The 15,335-nt window shown below is 35.8% G+C and overlaps 1 protein-coding gene across 1 annotated transcript in view; it reads left to right on the top strand.

Annotated features, from left to right (window-relative positions):
- LOC118266770 (uncharacterized) overlaps positions 1-15,335 on the top strand; it is a 150,568-nt gene extending 135,233 nt beyond the window's left edge. Inside the window, exons 4-14 of the mRNA XM_035580309.2 lie at positions 4,715-5,006; positions 5,379-5,968; positions 7,098-7,453; positions 7,605-7,838; positions 8,317-8,505; positions 8,945-9,151; positions 9,654-9,867; positions 10,185-10,415; positions 10,925-11,112; positions 11,590-11,812; positions 12,181-15,335. Of these exons, the coding sequence (XP_035436202.1) occupies positions 4,715-5,006; positions 5,379-5,968; positions 7,098-7,453; positions 7,605-7,838; positions 8,317-8,505; positions 8,945-9,151; positions 9,654-9,867; positions 10,185-10,415; positions 10,925-11,112; positions 11,590-11,812; positions 12,181-12,288 (2,832 nt within the window). The 3' untranslated portion in view covers positions 12,289-15,335. The remainder of the gene's footprint in view (positions 1-4,714; positions 5,007-5,378; positions 5,969-7,097; positions 7,454-7,604; positions 7,839-8,316; positions 8,506-8,944; positions 9,152-9,653; positions 9,868-10,184; positions 10,416-10,924; positions 11,113-11,589; positions 11,813-12,180) is intronic.

A 15,335-nucleotide genomic window follows, 5' to 3' on the forward strand; every position in this document is an offset into this window, starting at 1 on the left:
CCCGCGAGATCGGAACTCATCAATCATCATCATCATCATCATCATCAGCCTATAGCTATGGGAACTATATGGTTAAAACCAAAAATTTGCCGGAAGTCACTATTCCACGCGAACGAAGTGGCGGGCAAAAGCTAGTAACAAATAATTTTCCCAGCAGTGAATAAATTCAGGATAATAACGAGGATGACACCCATTTAGGTAATTTCTCCTTAATTTTAATGTAAATACTCAACACATCTATTTTCAGCACACATCAAAACTATGTCTTACCTGACTCTCACAGACTGGTAACTAAAACTTAACTAATGTAAGAACGTACATGAACACAGGTATCACAAGTTGTACCTCTCAAATTTCTATTCAGTAGTGTGGACGAATAAGTAATGATTAAAGCGCAGTACAGTTCAACTTGGTCGAAGTTGGAGATGGTAGAAGTTTGAATATCTTGTCTGCAGTTCCAATGGAGGTAACTGATATAGAGAATTCTAGCTATACAAGTAATGCTACATGTATTTGGTTTTCAAAAACAATTTAAATTGTATTCATTAGGTTTTTATCAATTAAGTACCTTTCATCCATCTTCTCCTACCTTGGGCGACGTGAAATGGAATGTCAGTCTCTTATTGACTCAAAACCCCGTTCCGACTTCTGCTTTTGCAAGCTCCGGTAACCCGCTAGGCAGTCCGCAGCTTTGGTTCAAATTAGATACCCTTAAAAGAATTCTGTTTAAAATTTCTCCATATAGCATGGCTGTGACTCTTTAGAACCCTTGTAGACGAACATATTTAGACATACTTATCATATATTACCATTTTTCTATCATTATAATAATTGGCAAGAAAAGCTTAGTTGTACACTAGTCAGATTTCTACCTACATGCTAATCTCAAATTTTTCTACACAAAAATTAAAAATGCAAACACAATACAAGAGTTTTCACAAAACTCTGACACCATCTAACAAAAATACCAAACAAAAACCTACAATTTGTTACCAATTTTCTCCCTTTCAAATATAACCGGTTCTTCACACTACTCTTCAGCTTTCAACCAGCAATATTCCCAGAGGAGAATCGGTAACCAATTTCGATGCTTTAAAACAATCGGACTATTCAATATGAATTCTGGATGTGGCTAGCAATGGTAATTACTTTCTGGCTCCACTGCGCTTGTGTTGTGTGTTTTGCCATTGTGCCATATGTGTGAGTCATATTGTGTTTCATGATAAATCGTATTGGTAAAGGTGAGTTTATCACCGATTTAGTGTTGGAGATTTGGTTCAAAGTTTTCATTTCATTCTGGATTTTTTAACTGTCAGAATGTGAATATTCATTCATTCATAAAATCGAGGATATCTACCTAGTGCTAGATACCTTTAACAAATGACAGAAGTCGCACATAGACTATCGACAAGCAAATTAACGGATGACTTATTTAGTCCTACATCGCATATATTATAAAGTTTACACGCGAATAAACATGGATAGAAAATCCACAAGATAATTAAATATTTATCCGAAATACTACTGAAAAGACGCAATTTAAATTATACAAAATACGTAGATATAAATTTAGACTTTCTGACGTGAAGAATGCAGACTTGAAGCACAAGAATTTGAGCACTTTAATATTAGCGTAACAATACATGACTAAATTGAAAATCTTCAGAATTGTCGTGAATGCGGAATGCAGAGTGAATCCTTATGCATTTGAATAAAATAAAAATTGTGGAAGCGAAATGTTTTAAATATTTTATTTTATATTCGAAAAAGACATACAATGAATAAGGAAATGTAGAATCTGTTTGTTTTGAAAAGAATTCTACAATTTTGGTGCCCACATCTACCTACACTTTGGATTTATACTTGTTCTAACAATAAATATAATAAAATGGACTAGCATCTTTATAATAACTCTCGTGAGACATACTAAATTAATTAAAAATCACGGTTTACCAACGTATAATAATGGAGAAAAGCTCTGCTAGTTTGGAGTCACAGAGGGACTCTTAATTCAAGGGAAACTAGTAGAACTATAATTAATTTGGACTTTAAATGTAAATGGTTTTTAATTTCTACTGAAGTAATGTTTTTCATACAGGTAGACCACTGCAGTATACTTTTCATTTCGTCAACAGTACGCTAGGTAAATAAAACTATAAAATAATCCCTTGCGTAAAAAATAAACGTGTGTGAGTCCACAGAAAACTGCACCTCTAATCTTAATTAAAAGTAAACTAGAGTAGGCGCCATATTGTTAAAATCCAACTCAGTTTTAAATCCGTCCGCGTCTAGACACTAATATAATTTTTTTCTTCGCACATTCTCGGAACATAAATTGAAACGCCACAACGCGTTTCCGACGGCAGGAGCACATTTAAATTTCATCAAAGACCCGCGAGAACATCCCTAGCTGTGCAAAATTGTATTTTCTGCTTGAGAGGAACGAATATGAAGGGACATGTCTTTCACATTTCGACTTCCCGCCGTCGATTCCTATTTCATTTTGTACCCAGATTCCATTTTGTTGATAGTGATACCTTTGAGATTATTTGCATTGTTATTTAGGGTGATGATTTTGTCTTTCGTGCATTTAAAGTATTCAATATTAATAATACTTGTTATTTCACTGAATTTTCAATTAAGGTAATATAGATTTGGAACGAGCACCAGTCAGCCAGCAACCAGCTTCACTGACAGACAGACTGACGGACAATTAAATTTGACGTTACAAAAGTGCCTAATTTAGATGTAATTGAAATAAATGCTTTGACTTTGACATCGGTAATCTTCTCACGAATAGCAGAAAATGTGTTTCTATAGAGATTCTATAAACCCATAAAATTGAATTAAAATTATTATAGTATTGAAAACAGAAAAATTACCTAGAAAATAAGTCTACAAAACACCCCCAATAAAAAGGCCAGAGAACAATAATGTCCGGATTGTAGTTCAACGAAATAAAATCTGAAATTTCTTTGTTGCAACGAAGCATAAATTCTCAATGGAGGTAAAGCCTTATCGACACTTTATCCCGCAGATACACAGATGCAATTTGCAACCGCAATTTACGTTTCCGCGTTACTAAGTCCCATTCAGTTGGCCCACTTCTGTTGAATAAAAGTGAATCATAATTCATGGATGTTTTGCATTTTCTGACGTCATCTATTTATTTGTTGGTTGACTAGAGAAATGCTTAGCAGATTTATGGTAGTAACCTTTCTTTTATTGAAATGCAATTATGTAAAACTAGAGACATCATAGTTCGTTTTTATAAATGTAAATGAAGTGGTGGCCCGTAGGTTTGAGTCCTCATGCATGAGGATGCGACAAATCGTGAAGAAAACTGGGCTTGTAATTTCTAGTCATAAGTTTGAAATCGCCAACCCGCATTGAGCAAGCGTTGTGATTAATGCTCAAACCTTCTCTGTGCCTTTGGTCAGCAGAGGCCACTAATAGCCTGATAATGTGCAAATGAAGTAGGTTTTTGAACAAATCAAAACTAATAGTTTCATGAGTTGACAGTGATAAAACAATACCTATAATTAATTACATATATAAAATATAAGAAATGATAATAGGCAATGAGATAATCAAACAATACGACACGACCCTTATATTTGAACCCTCTGACAGACAAAACATTCTTTCAAATGTAACAAATACAATATTTTACTTGCAAAAATAACACTTTATTTAAGAAAAGCGTTTCTGATTTGCTAAGGGACCATCGTGAATGATTGGGTTGAGAATTGTGCGATAAAAATGATATGAAAAGCAATAAAGACGTACATACATACAAACATACATGTCAATCCAACCGACATTATAGGTAAGGGAAATGAGACTCGTGTGAAATGCAATTCCATTACTTTTCCAATCTCAGCTTTTCGACGCCAATGTTGAATAAACTGTAATATGGTATGGTTCGTGAAATTCGTACACTCATCATCTTATAAAATGTTAATGATAAAAATAGGTAAATAATTTATAAAAAATTGGGTATTCGATAAAAATAGGTTCCTATCAACACATTGAGTATTCAGTGTTCAGTTCAATAATTTCGAATGAGTTTTGTAGGAAGTATTAGCGAACGGTGATATGATCCATTTAGTGTAGTGTTTATATTTATTTTAAAACCAGCACTATGTGTATCTTGGCTTTGGCTTTAGTAAACACAATCTAAAAGCTAAAAACAAACGTAACGTAATTTTAAAGTAAGTCATTACTGACTCCTTTGTCATCATAAATATCTTACTAAATACAATCAAATATCCTTATTAATTCAAAACCTATAACCCTGAATTAAATACTTAAATTAAAAAGCCATCAGACTAAGTTCCAGTATTGGTTTAAGGACCAAAACTAGAACCACACGAACCACGTCAACGTTGGAATAATAGAATCCATTACTTGACGTTTAACTTCGACATCAGGAGTAGTATTGAAGTTTAGGAAATGCTCTTTAATTCAAATTGGTCCATATAAAGCGGAGTGCAAATTACTAGAACTCTCAGTTAGCTGAGGACTTGTTTAGACTAGGTTCATGTTAATGGATTTCAATTATTTAGCAATGCAATTTCAGAAATAAAAGGAATTTAGTCAACAAAATTATGCACCTTCTCTAAAACTCGTAAATTACTTTGAGAAAACATTGAGATTGTTCTTTATTGTATGTCTACTACAAAAACTTAACAAAACTATCTCATCTTTCCAGGTCCTCTTCGATAGCTTCACTCTTGGCCGCTTCACATCCTTCACAGAAGATGGCTGTCCAGACGGCTACATGCAGATCCAAGAAGCCAGCAGACCACAAGTCGGAGGCTCATGGTGTGGAACCTCCTGGGGCCCTTCCATCTACTACAGCGAAACAAAATCCATCACCCTCATCATCAGACTCTTGCACTTATCGAAAGAACAGAACAACTATAATTTCGACTTCAGAATGGCTTATAAGGTTTTGAGAAGGGAATATGCCACCGTCCGATACGGAGGAACCCCTCCTTCGGGTACGTAAATCATTTTGATTCTGACAAACGGCCAGCTTTGTATTCTGTTGCTAAAGATAGTTTGCGAAATGTTGATCATAGGCATTTATTTGGACGGAATACATTTACAAGTGGACACAAAAGAGCCTGATAAAAATGTTTGATCAGCTTTACTGATAGCTTATGTAATCAACGAATATTGTATTGTACCATCATATAAATGTCCTTTATCTAAACCAGCGCTTATTGAGATAATCTGTAAACCAAATATGTAAATGAACAACAAAGGGAATTGCTCATAAAACATAACAGAATTTCACAACCTTCCCTTATGTCTTACATAATAAAATTCCAAGATCAATGTCTCCATCTAATAACAGTATCTCATTTCAGAACGGCCTTTTTTCAAACTGAGACCAATGCCTTATCCCGTAAACATATCACGCGGCGAGGATACGACTGTAGCCAAGACGACAAAAACTCCCGAGTATTACCTCGGGGATTTGATTTCTGGAACTTATTGCTCACGGATATTCAGCGACTGTGATCGTAAAAATTGTAGGTTACAGTCACCAAATTTTCCCGGTGTGTACCCTAGAAACTTGACTTGTTACTATGCGGTACGACAGCATGAAGTGCCTCAAGGAAAGCACGCCCTAATTGTTGTTAAACAGCCGAACGGCCAACTAGTTTCCATTAGGAGCCAGAAGGCTTTGTACGCAGCGCAACAAGAACGGGGTAATAATGGACGGGAGCTGAAATTTTGGCAACAATGTGACGAAGTTCAAGACTATGTAACGGTTTACGATGGCTATACAACAAGAGATCCAGTCATATTGAGATTTTGTGGAGGAGGTGTATCCGTGCCCGAGGCGATATCGAGTGGTCCTGAATTGTTAGTGGAATTTACGACTTCACCTTTCGGAACGTTTTTACAACCAGTAACGTCACAATCTCTTCATGGATTCCAGTTGGAAGTGGAGGTGAGATTTTATATATTCTAGTTGTTACCATCCTGACATAGTTTTAAAGTTTTGTTATATTTTGTATCACCAATAAATCTCCCGTCACACACATAGCCATTTGCTTAATCGTTGATGTCATTACCTACACAATAAACAGTTCTAAATGCGGTAGGTAATTACAGCAACAATCTATTTCAATGAACCACACAATCCCCAGTGTTACGTAGTACCTCATTACTAAATCACATACATCCCTCATTTTGTTCCTAATTTAGAAACTCAAAGGAGTATTCACCCTTCTCGCTAATGGGTCCATTTTCCACTTTTAATACGAGTTTCCCAAAAAAAACCAGTTCATATTTGGACACCGGCCAAATTGGAATTACAGGAACGGTTGGAACTTTTTCATGATAACCGCACCCTGTGTAACAGATTATGGAAATTGGAAACTATTTTTTCCTTATTATTTCATTTTCCCTTAATATTTTTATTCTATTAGAAAAAAGTGAATTAGGCATTATATGCAGTGAAGATGAAAGAAGTGTTTAATTTATTTTTTCCGTCTGCCATAAACGGTATGATTTCGGAGCTTTCCAACAATTACGAGATTTAAACTAATCGCTCCACATATGATCCTAAAACTAGGTTAATGGACTAATATATCATCGTAGAGTGTTATTTAAAGTGTTTCGTTTTCAGTGAACAATAATAAATCAAGTAGTGCCCTAGAGGTTTACTTGGGCCCCTGCCAAAGTGTAATTAGTAACGTAGGCTTGCACGGACGGTCACAATAATGAACCGAGCGAACTCTACACCAACCCACATTGTTCTAACTTATAAAATTAGGACGACCCCAATCTTTCACTTTTCTATATAACTCTTTTTTATTACTTTTTTGATGACCCTTTTATATTTGGTAGGCGTTGTTAGCTCACCAATGTTTCAATCCTAATGCAGACTGAAATAGAATCCGAAAAAGGTTTAAACTCAATCACACTGTCAATATAAAGCGATTGTATTTTACTTCCCCAAACAATATCCAACTTGGTATCCTCAAACAATGAATTCCTTCTAATTATACCTTCCATTATAATAAAGGACTGTAAGCCATGTCTGTCGCAGTTATCACATAATTAATCAATTTTAGGTCAGGTTTGTGGATCAACAGTCGCCGACGTACGCGAAGAACAAAAGGGCCTGCGAGTTTTGGATTAGAGGGACTGGCCGAGGGGTTTTGGAGCACCCGCAACATTCCTTGCCTCCGAATACCACATGCCTTTACCACATGCAAGGAATAGACACCTCTGGCCCCTCGGGTCGCAACATAATTTACAGAAGGCCCTCGTTTTCAGCTCCACGTTTCAGAGTGTGGTTTTCAGTATTGAAATTTTATGTGACAAACGCTTTAAATCCTAACTTGCCCGAGGACGAGTACTGTGGGAGTCATTTGAATATATGGGATGGTCCGATGAGAATATCGCCCGGTTGCAGCGATATATTTTGGTGAGTCATTTTTCATGCTAGCACCAGTTCATTGAAAATTTCAATTGAAAATAATGTTTGGAAAATTTTCATATTTAGTTTAACTTATGTAATTTACTTGCTATGTAAGTATATGTCGGTATTAACCTTTCTAAACTTTTTTTCCTTGTAGCGACAAAGAGAGGTCAGTGCAGATGTCTCGGGCGACCTCCCCTCAATCAGTGATAGTGGGTCGACCTCCAACAAATGCTACCTTAGTCGCAAGGTTCTGTCGGGAGCGTGCCCCAAGGACATGTGAACACGCGTTGTTACGAAGATCCAGGGCCTGTGCAAAAACAGAAAGTTTTCTTTCAAAGGGGGACTCATTGACACTGGAGCTAAAATTGACGCAGGGGACCGCATTGAAGTAAGTTCGGATGTAAAATGCAAATGATACGGTAGTCTGATGTCTGTAAATATTCCATTGGTAGCGTAGAATTGTATAGTGCTTAGTAAATGTCTAACAAGGTACGAGGAAGTCTTGGAATTGTACAACATGTATTCTTAAGTTCTGTGACAATTTTGTGAAATTGTGATTCTTTGGGGTTGAGAGTTTACTGCTGCTGTTTACTATTCTAGTATTCTTGCATTTCCTTTAGGATATTTTGTGCTGACTGCCTATTTGGCAAGGAGTTTTGGGTTCAATTCCCGGTTCAGGCAAAGCATTAATGGGCTTTTTTTGGTTATAAATTCTAAAATTTCTTAGTTGCACTCAGTATATGGCAATATGCTCACTCCCTATTTTATGGGATATAAATACTTATAATACTAATAGAGAAAAGTTTTTTTTAGACTTATGACATTTTTTTTTATTTGTGCTAAATATTTGTTCGTTTTAATTTCAGACCAGTTTACTTCAAAGCGCTTTATGAGTTTGTGGATTTACATCAAGATGGAGAGCCTTGGGGTCGAGGGTCTTGTTCCAGACGATTTGCTTCACGTTCATTCCCAGAAGCACCACCTGATCCACCGATAACGTTTTCATCGCCAAGAGATGTGTTTCTGTACGGGAGAGGAGGAAATAGAAATATTAGGTATGCACTAGAATTAATTAGAGATAAGCAATTTAACAGATTTTGTTCAAATCACCAATGCGGATAGTTAAAAATTAATCAATATATTTGTCATCATAAACATGTGCTTGTAGTGTGGTACTTTTCGGCTAAATAATACATAGATAGAATTTTGTATGGGTTTTTTTAAGTGTATGTGTGTGTATAGTATTTTCTATGTCATGGGTGCGTACAAACATACAAGTTCACATACACATGACACCCAGACCCGCAACAGCAATTTACGGATCACACAAAGAGATGCTCCGAGCGGGAATCAAGCCCGTTACATGTAGCGCGGCAGCCGGTTACCCAGCCACCGCACCAACTGTGCAGTCAAATTGGTTAATTACTATTGTTTAGCTCTTACTTAATTACTTTTAAGCAACATTCACTAATTTCCCACTAATTATAATTTCAGTTGCACATACCGCTTCGAAGCAAATCCTGGTGAAGTAATAAGAGTTCGAGTGTGGGGTATAAGGAGTGGAGGTCGACTGTGCCGGTCTGTGCATTCAGCCCACTCACCATGGTACCGCTGTGCTGGGGACATTACTGCAGCCGTCAGGATCTTCGACAAACCCTGGAGAGACGCTGGTTCCAGAATACCTAGAGACTGTTTATGCAGGTAACTAATAACATCAATTCATTTGTTTGATGTACCGTACTGTTTTTTGGTTACCGGTGACCGACGTTAGCAGAGGATTTGTTTTCAACAGTTTTCTTTTGGCAGTCAAAAGATAAAGGAGATTAAATGCCGGAAACAATGCTGAACCTGGGATAATTGAAAAAGTTATCAACGATTGAGAGGCTAAGAGACATATTTTGCGTTTTTTTTACGGCATAAGCCGGTAAACGAGCACACGGATAACCTCATAGTAAACAATCGCCTCCGCCCATGGACACTTGAAACACCAGAAGCGTGATTAAGAGGCGATATTGAGTTATAGTATAAATCATTCGGTGTTTCCGAATATGTAAATATATAAATTAATATCTTATAATATGAATTAGCTGTTCAACTGTCGATATATATTTACAATAATGCTAGTCTCGGGGATGAAACAGTATGTACTGTTCATTCAAACAAAGAAGACAGAATTTAAAACAAAATTTATTCTATTTTCCAGTGACGTTGGTGATTATGAATTCACTTCTCTCTCGACTGTTGCTGAGCTAAGATTCGACGTGGTGAACATGACTGCTTCAGATGACTTCAGATCCTTTGGATTCGAAGCTTCTGTAGAATTCGTACGATTGGAAGCTGGCTGTGAAACTTCTCATCGCGTTTATGGTGCTAGTGGAGAAATGAGACTTGCTTCTTCAAATCCGATGTCTGAATCGGTAAGCATTTTAACATAAAATAACCGTACCTTAATACTGGCTGGTGTTCTTTGCACTTTAGATTGCAGATTTGATAGGATAACGCCCAAAAATGTATGAAAACCCTCTCCAGCCTTGTGGCCTTTTAAGGCCTATCGTGCTTCAAAGGACCTTAATCATTTTATGTTAAATAAAGAAACTGGAAAAAAGTTACATCGACTTGAAGACTTATTTTTACTCTCGATTATGTTACCATTTCACATTATTTTTGACACAGTTAAATCCAAAAATTGGTGAAATTTTTGGGTAAAATTATCAAGTTTATATTTTTCTTCCAGGAACGCTGCGAACGTCGTCCTTGGCTAATCGATCCTTCTCCAGGCCGGTATCTCTACCTCCAAATCCGAGGAAGCATCATCAGGGAACCAGAATTAGATAACTTCACTCTTCTAAACAATATCACTGTGGCTCCAGACATGAGACACCTTTGCAGAACTCCAAACCGAATAGCAGTTTATACTGGAGGTCTTGCACCTACTTTCATTTGTCCAGAACCTCCTGAAGAACAGGTAAATTTTGTTTATGAACTTATAGTTTAAAAAAATAGTCCATACAAAAGATTCAAACTTTATAGAACGACTTCGTTGAGTCGACCTCCGTTTCAAATAGCGTAACATAATGTCTTTTGTTGGTGGGCCAAGATGCGGATATGTTACATTTTAATACCTATTTTCTAATTATACATAAGTTGTGTTCAAAAAGTTACAATCCTATTATCACACACATAGAGGCTCCATAACATAAACGAAACAATTTTTGATGATACTGGAACTGAAAGTCAACAGACAACAAAATGATTTTTTGTGGTATAAGCCGGTAAACGAGCAGACGGGTCACCTAATGGTAAGCAATCGCCACCGCCAAATGGACAAGCGCCGATGGACAACCAAAACACCATAGGTATTACAAGTGCGTAGCCAGCCTTTTGGAGGTTAGGATTTTATTCAGGGGAACCGGAGATCTTTTCATTTCAAGATTAGGGAATAATTTTAATATATTCGTTTACTACTATTTTCAGATGGAAGACATGGTGGAAGTTTTCTCCGATGGTTGGTCCAGAGAAGTGGATCCTCTTGCCCGACACGTATTTGCTTCTCCTTCTGCCTCCGATCATTTCGACTTGGACTGGCCAAGATCACTGAGTGTAGAACTCATTGCTGTAGAACCTGCTTCCTATTATGTTACGTGGTTGGAACTTTCTAGAAGGTATGTCTTAACTATAACTATAATTTGACCTTGTTTTAGTCATCCAATGACTTTTTCAGCCTTGGGCGAGGCGAGAGGGAGTGTCAGACTCTTACTGACTAAAAACCACCCTGTTCCTTCTCCTGTTTTGAGCCGGAGCCCCGGTAACCTGTTACGTTGTCCGCAGCTCCGGACCTTGTGTGTTGTTGTAGTTAAGCAAGTTAAAAAAGTCGTTCACCAAATTAAAATAACATTTATTACTGCTATTTTTCATAAGTAACGATAAAACTTAAGGCCCACCTTATTGTAAACCGATAACGTAGGCTAAGGTTCACTTTCAATAAGAGATAATCAAATGTGTTGCAAACTTAGTGGACATTTAAAAGCGTTCTCCGAAAACAATTATATCGATTTTCCTCATTTATTATTTGAATTCTATTACATTAACATATTGGGGTTTTTAACAACAGCTTTTATATTCATACATCACTTTTACAGACACGCAAGTTCCCATGGTGGCGTGTTCGCGCTGTCTGGTGAATGTGAGTACAGGTGTGCGTCTCTGGACGCATGCATTGCAGCGGCCCTGTGGTGCGACGGCATCCCCCACTGCCCCCGGGGGGAGGACGAGCGGCTCGCCCACTGCTCCGCTCTTCTGCGAGTACCAGCGCATTATGCACTCATGTTTTTAGCGCTAACTTTACTTGCTGCTTTTGCTGTGGTAAGTTAAATCTGTATTACTTTAAAATTTGAATTTAATTCTTTAATCCTTAAGTGTCTGCACGGTAAAAATGCTTATATGCTTTAATAGAAGAAGCATTATCTGCCTCCGATACTTATCTACCGACAGACAAAGAGTTAAAGCTCTTAAAAGCCTTGATCGGTGTTATCAGTTGACTTAATATGTGTTGCTATTATTCGTCAATTTATGTAGATGATTTCAGAGCCAGAAGTACACACTTACTCAATTTAGTACTTTACTTTATCAAATATACAAGTACATAACACAAAGTATATAAACATTTCTGATAAGTTTAACCTCATTTGTGATATCCATGGTTAACAAAAACTCTTTATTTGCCATTTCAGATAACGGCAGCCCGTTCCTGCCGGCGGCGTCGGTCGGCGCTGCAGCAGCGGCTCAAGAGCCTGTCCTCAGACACGGCCATCTTCGACGAAAAAGAAGTGATTTGCTGACCAAGCGAGGACTCTGTGCGATACGTGGAAATAGATCGCGTCACCACTGTGTGACCGCTTTCCCGCGCAGAGTCCAAACAATACTTAACTATTATAATGATAAAATTTTCGAAATGGTGGACAACCACCTCTAAAGGTAGCCACGTAGTAAAATATATTTGACCGATTCCTCTAAGTAGTGGGTCAATTGTTGGTTGATTGAGGGTATAGCATAATGAATTTGAATTGAAATTATGTGAAGACAAAATTGTTACTCATAGAAAGTTGTACGAAAATAATGTCACTGATGTCTATGAGGATACTAATGTAAATAAATGTGATTATAAATAAATAAAGTAGATAATGTTAGTGCGAATATAAATTTTGGACCAAGTGCTGTCGATCGGTGGCCAAGGCTTGGCCAAACTTGGAGTTGGGTCGTTGATATAAATAAGATGGTTAATGAAACAGTTACAGGTGATGAATTATTGGAAAGATGAATAGATTTAGATATTATTTTATTGGCTACTGTTGAATTTAAGAAAATACAATTTTATTAACTAAAAAATCACCAATTTACTCACGTACTTTAATGGAGAAAAGCTCTACTAGTTTCGATGCCAGACGCGGCAACGTCGCGCAGCCTGCGCACGCTGCTCATGATGAAGAGTCCCTCTGTGACTCGAAACTAGTAGAGCTTTTTCCATTAATGTACGTGAGTAAATCGTGATTTTTTTAGTTAATTTAGTATGTCTCACGATAGTTATTATAAAAATACAAGTTTATGTTGATTTCCTAATTCTGTATTTTGATTGTATTGATGCAACTGACTTCAATACTTTTGGCTTTATGCAATATTTCTTTATGTATACTACTCTATTAACACTTCATTTTTCTTTTACATTTGTAATAATGATATCTATTTATTTCCCTCAGTAATTAAACCTGTTTTACGGATACATTAATAATTTATCTTCCTTCCATATTATTATTTTGCTCATTGCGTGACCTAAGTACGTACGACGATTGTTTCCGACCACAGAAAGTATCAAGAATGCAAGGTTACCACTTATGTGTTCAATTGAAAAAAAAATAAGATAAATTGTTGTGAATAACATTTGAAAACCAGTATAACTTGACTCGCGGTAAAATCGGGAACTAGTGATTCTATGGTGTATGATAAATTTGGCATGTGTTAAGTGTCAAGTTATAGTGGTTTTAGTATGCAGACAAACGCACAAGCAATTGTAAGATGACCGATCGAACGAAGCACAATTTTGATTTCATTTATCGATTGGCATTTTGTAAATATTTGTAGTGTCTCTTAATCAAGGTTTGTTAAATCGTTATTTAGGTATATTGGAGTCTAATGCAAAAATGATACACGAACACTAAATTGATTATACAACGCTTGGTGTTAGAGAAATAAATAAAATAGAGCTGTCTTTAAGTTTAATCGATAGTGAAATTGATTTATTTGGACAAACGGGATGTTGCCAATGAATTATTATGAATTAGGTATTTTAATTTCCTTTTATTAATAAGAATGTTGCAATATTTTATAGACAGCTCTATTTTAAACCAAGGTTGTTTAAATATGTGCGTGTATAAAAGTAGTTAAGTAGAAATATTAAATTTAAAATTATAATAATCATGTTCGTGTATCATTTTTGTAGCGAAGATCGTGTTAAATAAATTCGCGGCAATAATTTCTAATAATTTATTGATTGAAGGAATCGAATAAACGTTGACATGAGGGCTTAGTACAAGTTTGTTTCACGATGAACGATATAGAAACTCGATTGGCCTGCTCCAATGAACGAACCAATCAAAGCGCCGAATGCGGTCGCGTTTCGATCTCGTTAAACGTAAAACAAACTCGTATTAAGCCCTTTGTATTCTAAACGTTACTCTAAATTCGTATACGTGATATGAAACTGCCATTTTTATAAGAATATTCATGTTCAATTAACGAAAATTAGCAAAATGTTATAGATTAATGGATATGTCTTCAATGTATTCTATTATTTTGGCATTCTTGTTTTTTTTTTCCTTGATGGCAACCAAGTCTCCAATACGAAGTTGTCGACTATACTGCCAGTGTCGAGTAGGCATTCTTGTTGCGTTTGCCGCCCAACAGATGACATTAAAACTAACAATAAAAAAAATCTTTATCAGAAGCTTTATAAAATAACGGAGAAATTATATTAAATAATATTCCTATTAAAAAAATCATTCGAAGAATTTTAATATTGTAGAAACATCAGAAATAATGGTATATACCCCTAATTGAATAAAAAGCGATGTAAATAAAATCTTAAAAAAAAACTATTCATATCTTAGAAATGTATTGAAGTGATATAATATGTTTGTTTCCCAAGGAAATTATTAAAGTTTATTATATCGCGTTAACTATTAGTGAAAATCTAGGTAATTTAATAATTTCAACAGATTGAAAAAAATTCAAATATATTTATTTATCAGAGAGAAGCTATGTATATATTTTGTTTATTTGAACAATATAATAAAAATACTGATAGTATTTAGTTAATTAACAAAATTATTTCAAGTTGTTTAAGGTTTTATTTTGAATATTTAATAATACTGTAGTAATTAAAGATGGCAGCTCAATAATTATTATCTATGGGATTTCGCGCCTTTTTATGACGTTTAAAATAAGATGGCGGCAGTTGGCGCGCCAAGTCGTTAGAAATTAGATAAATATCGCTGTCATTATTATTGTTTTTATGAATACGTTTAATTATTTATATTTAGATAATTGTAATTTTAAGGATTTATTAGACAAAATGGAGTAGAACGTTTGTATCGTCTTCCATAATGTAAATGAGAACTCCGGTTTTCTTTTCCTCCAATACGTTACGCCATATCAGATACGATAATTGAATACGGATAATAATTAAACAGAGTCAGGTGTTATCCTGGAAGACAATAATGATGGATAATAGCTGTAATAAGCAGAGTTACATAATTTCACGTTCAAAACAATGATTACGAAGAGTTATGATGATAATAAGAGGTTTTTAAAAATAAAAGTATTTACTGCATGA

This window comes from Spodoptera frugiperda, chromosome 23 (genome assembly GCF_023101765.2).
Source record: "Spodoptera frugiperda isolate SF20-4 chromosome 23, AGI-APGP_CSIRO_Sfru_2.0, whole genome shotgun sequence".
Taxonomy (NCBI): Eukaryota; Metazoa; Arthropoda; class Insecta; order Lepidoptera; family Noctuidae; genus Spodoptera; species Spodoptera frugiperda.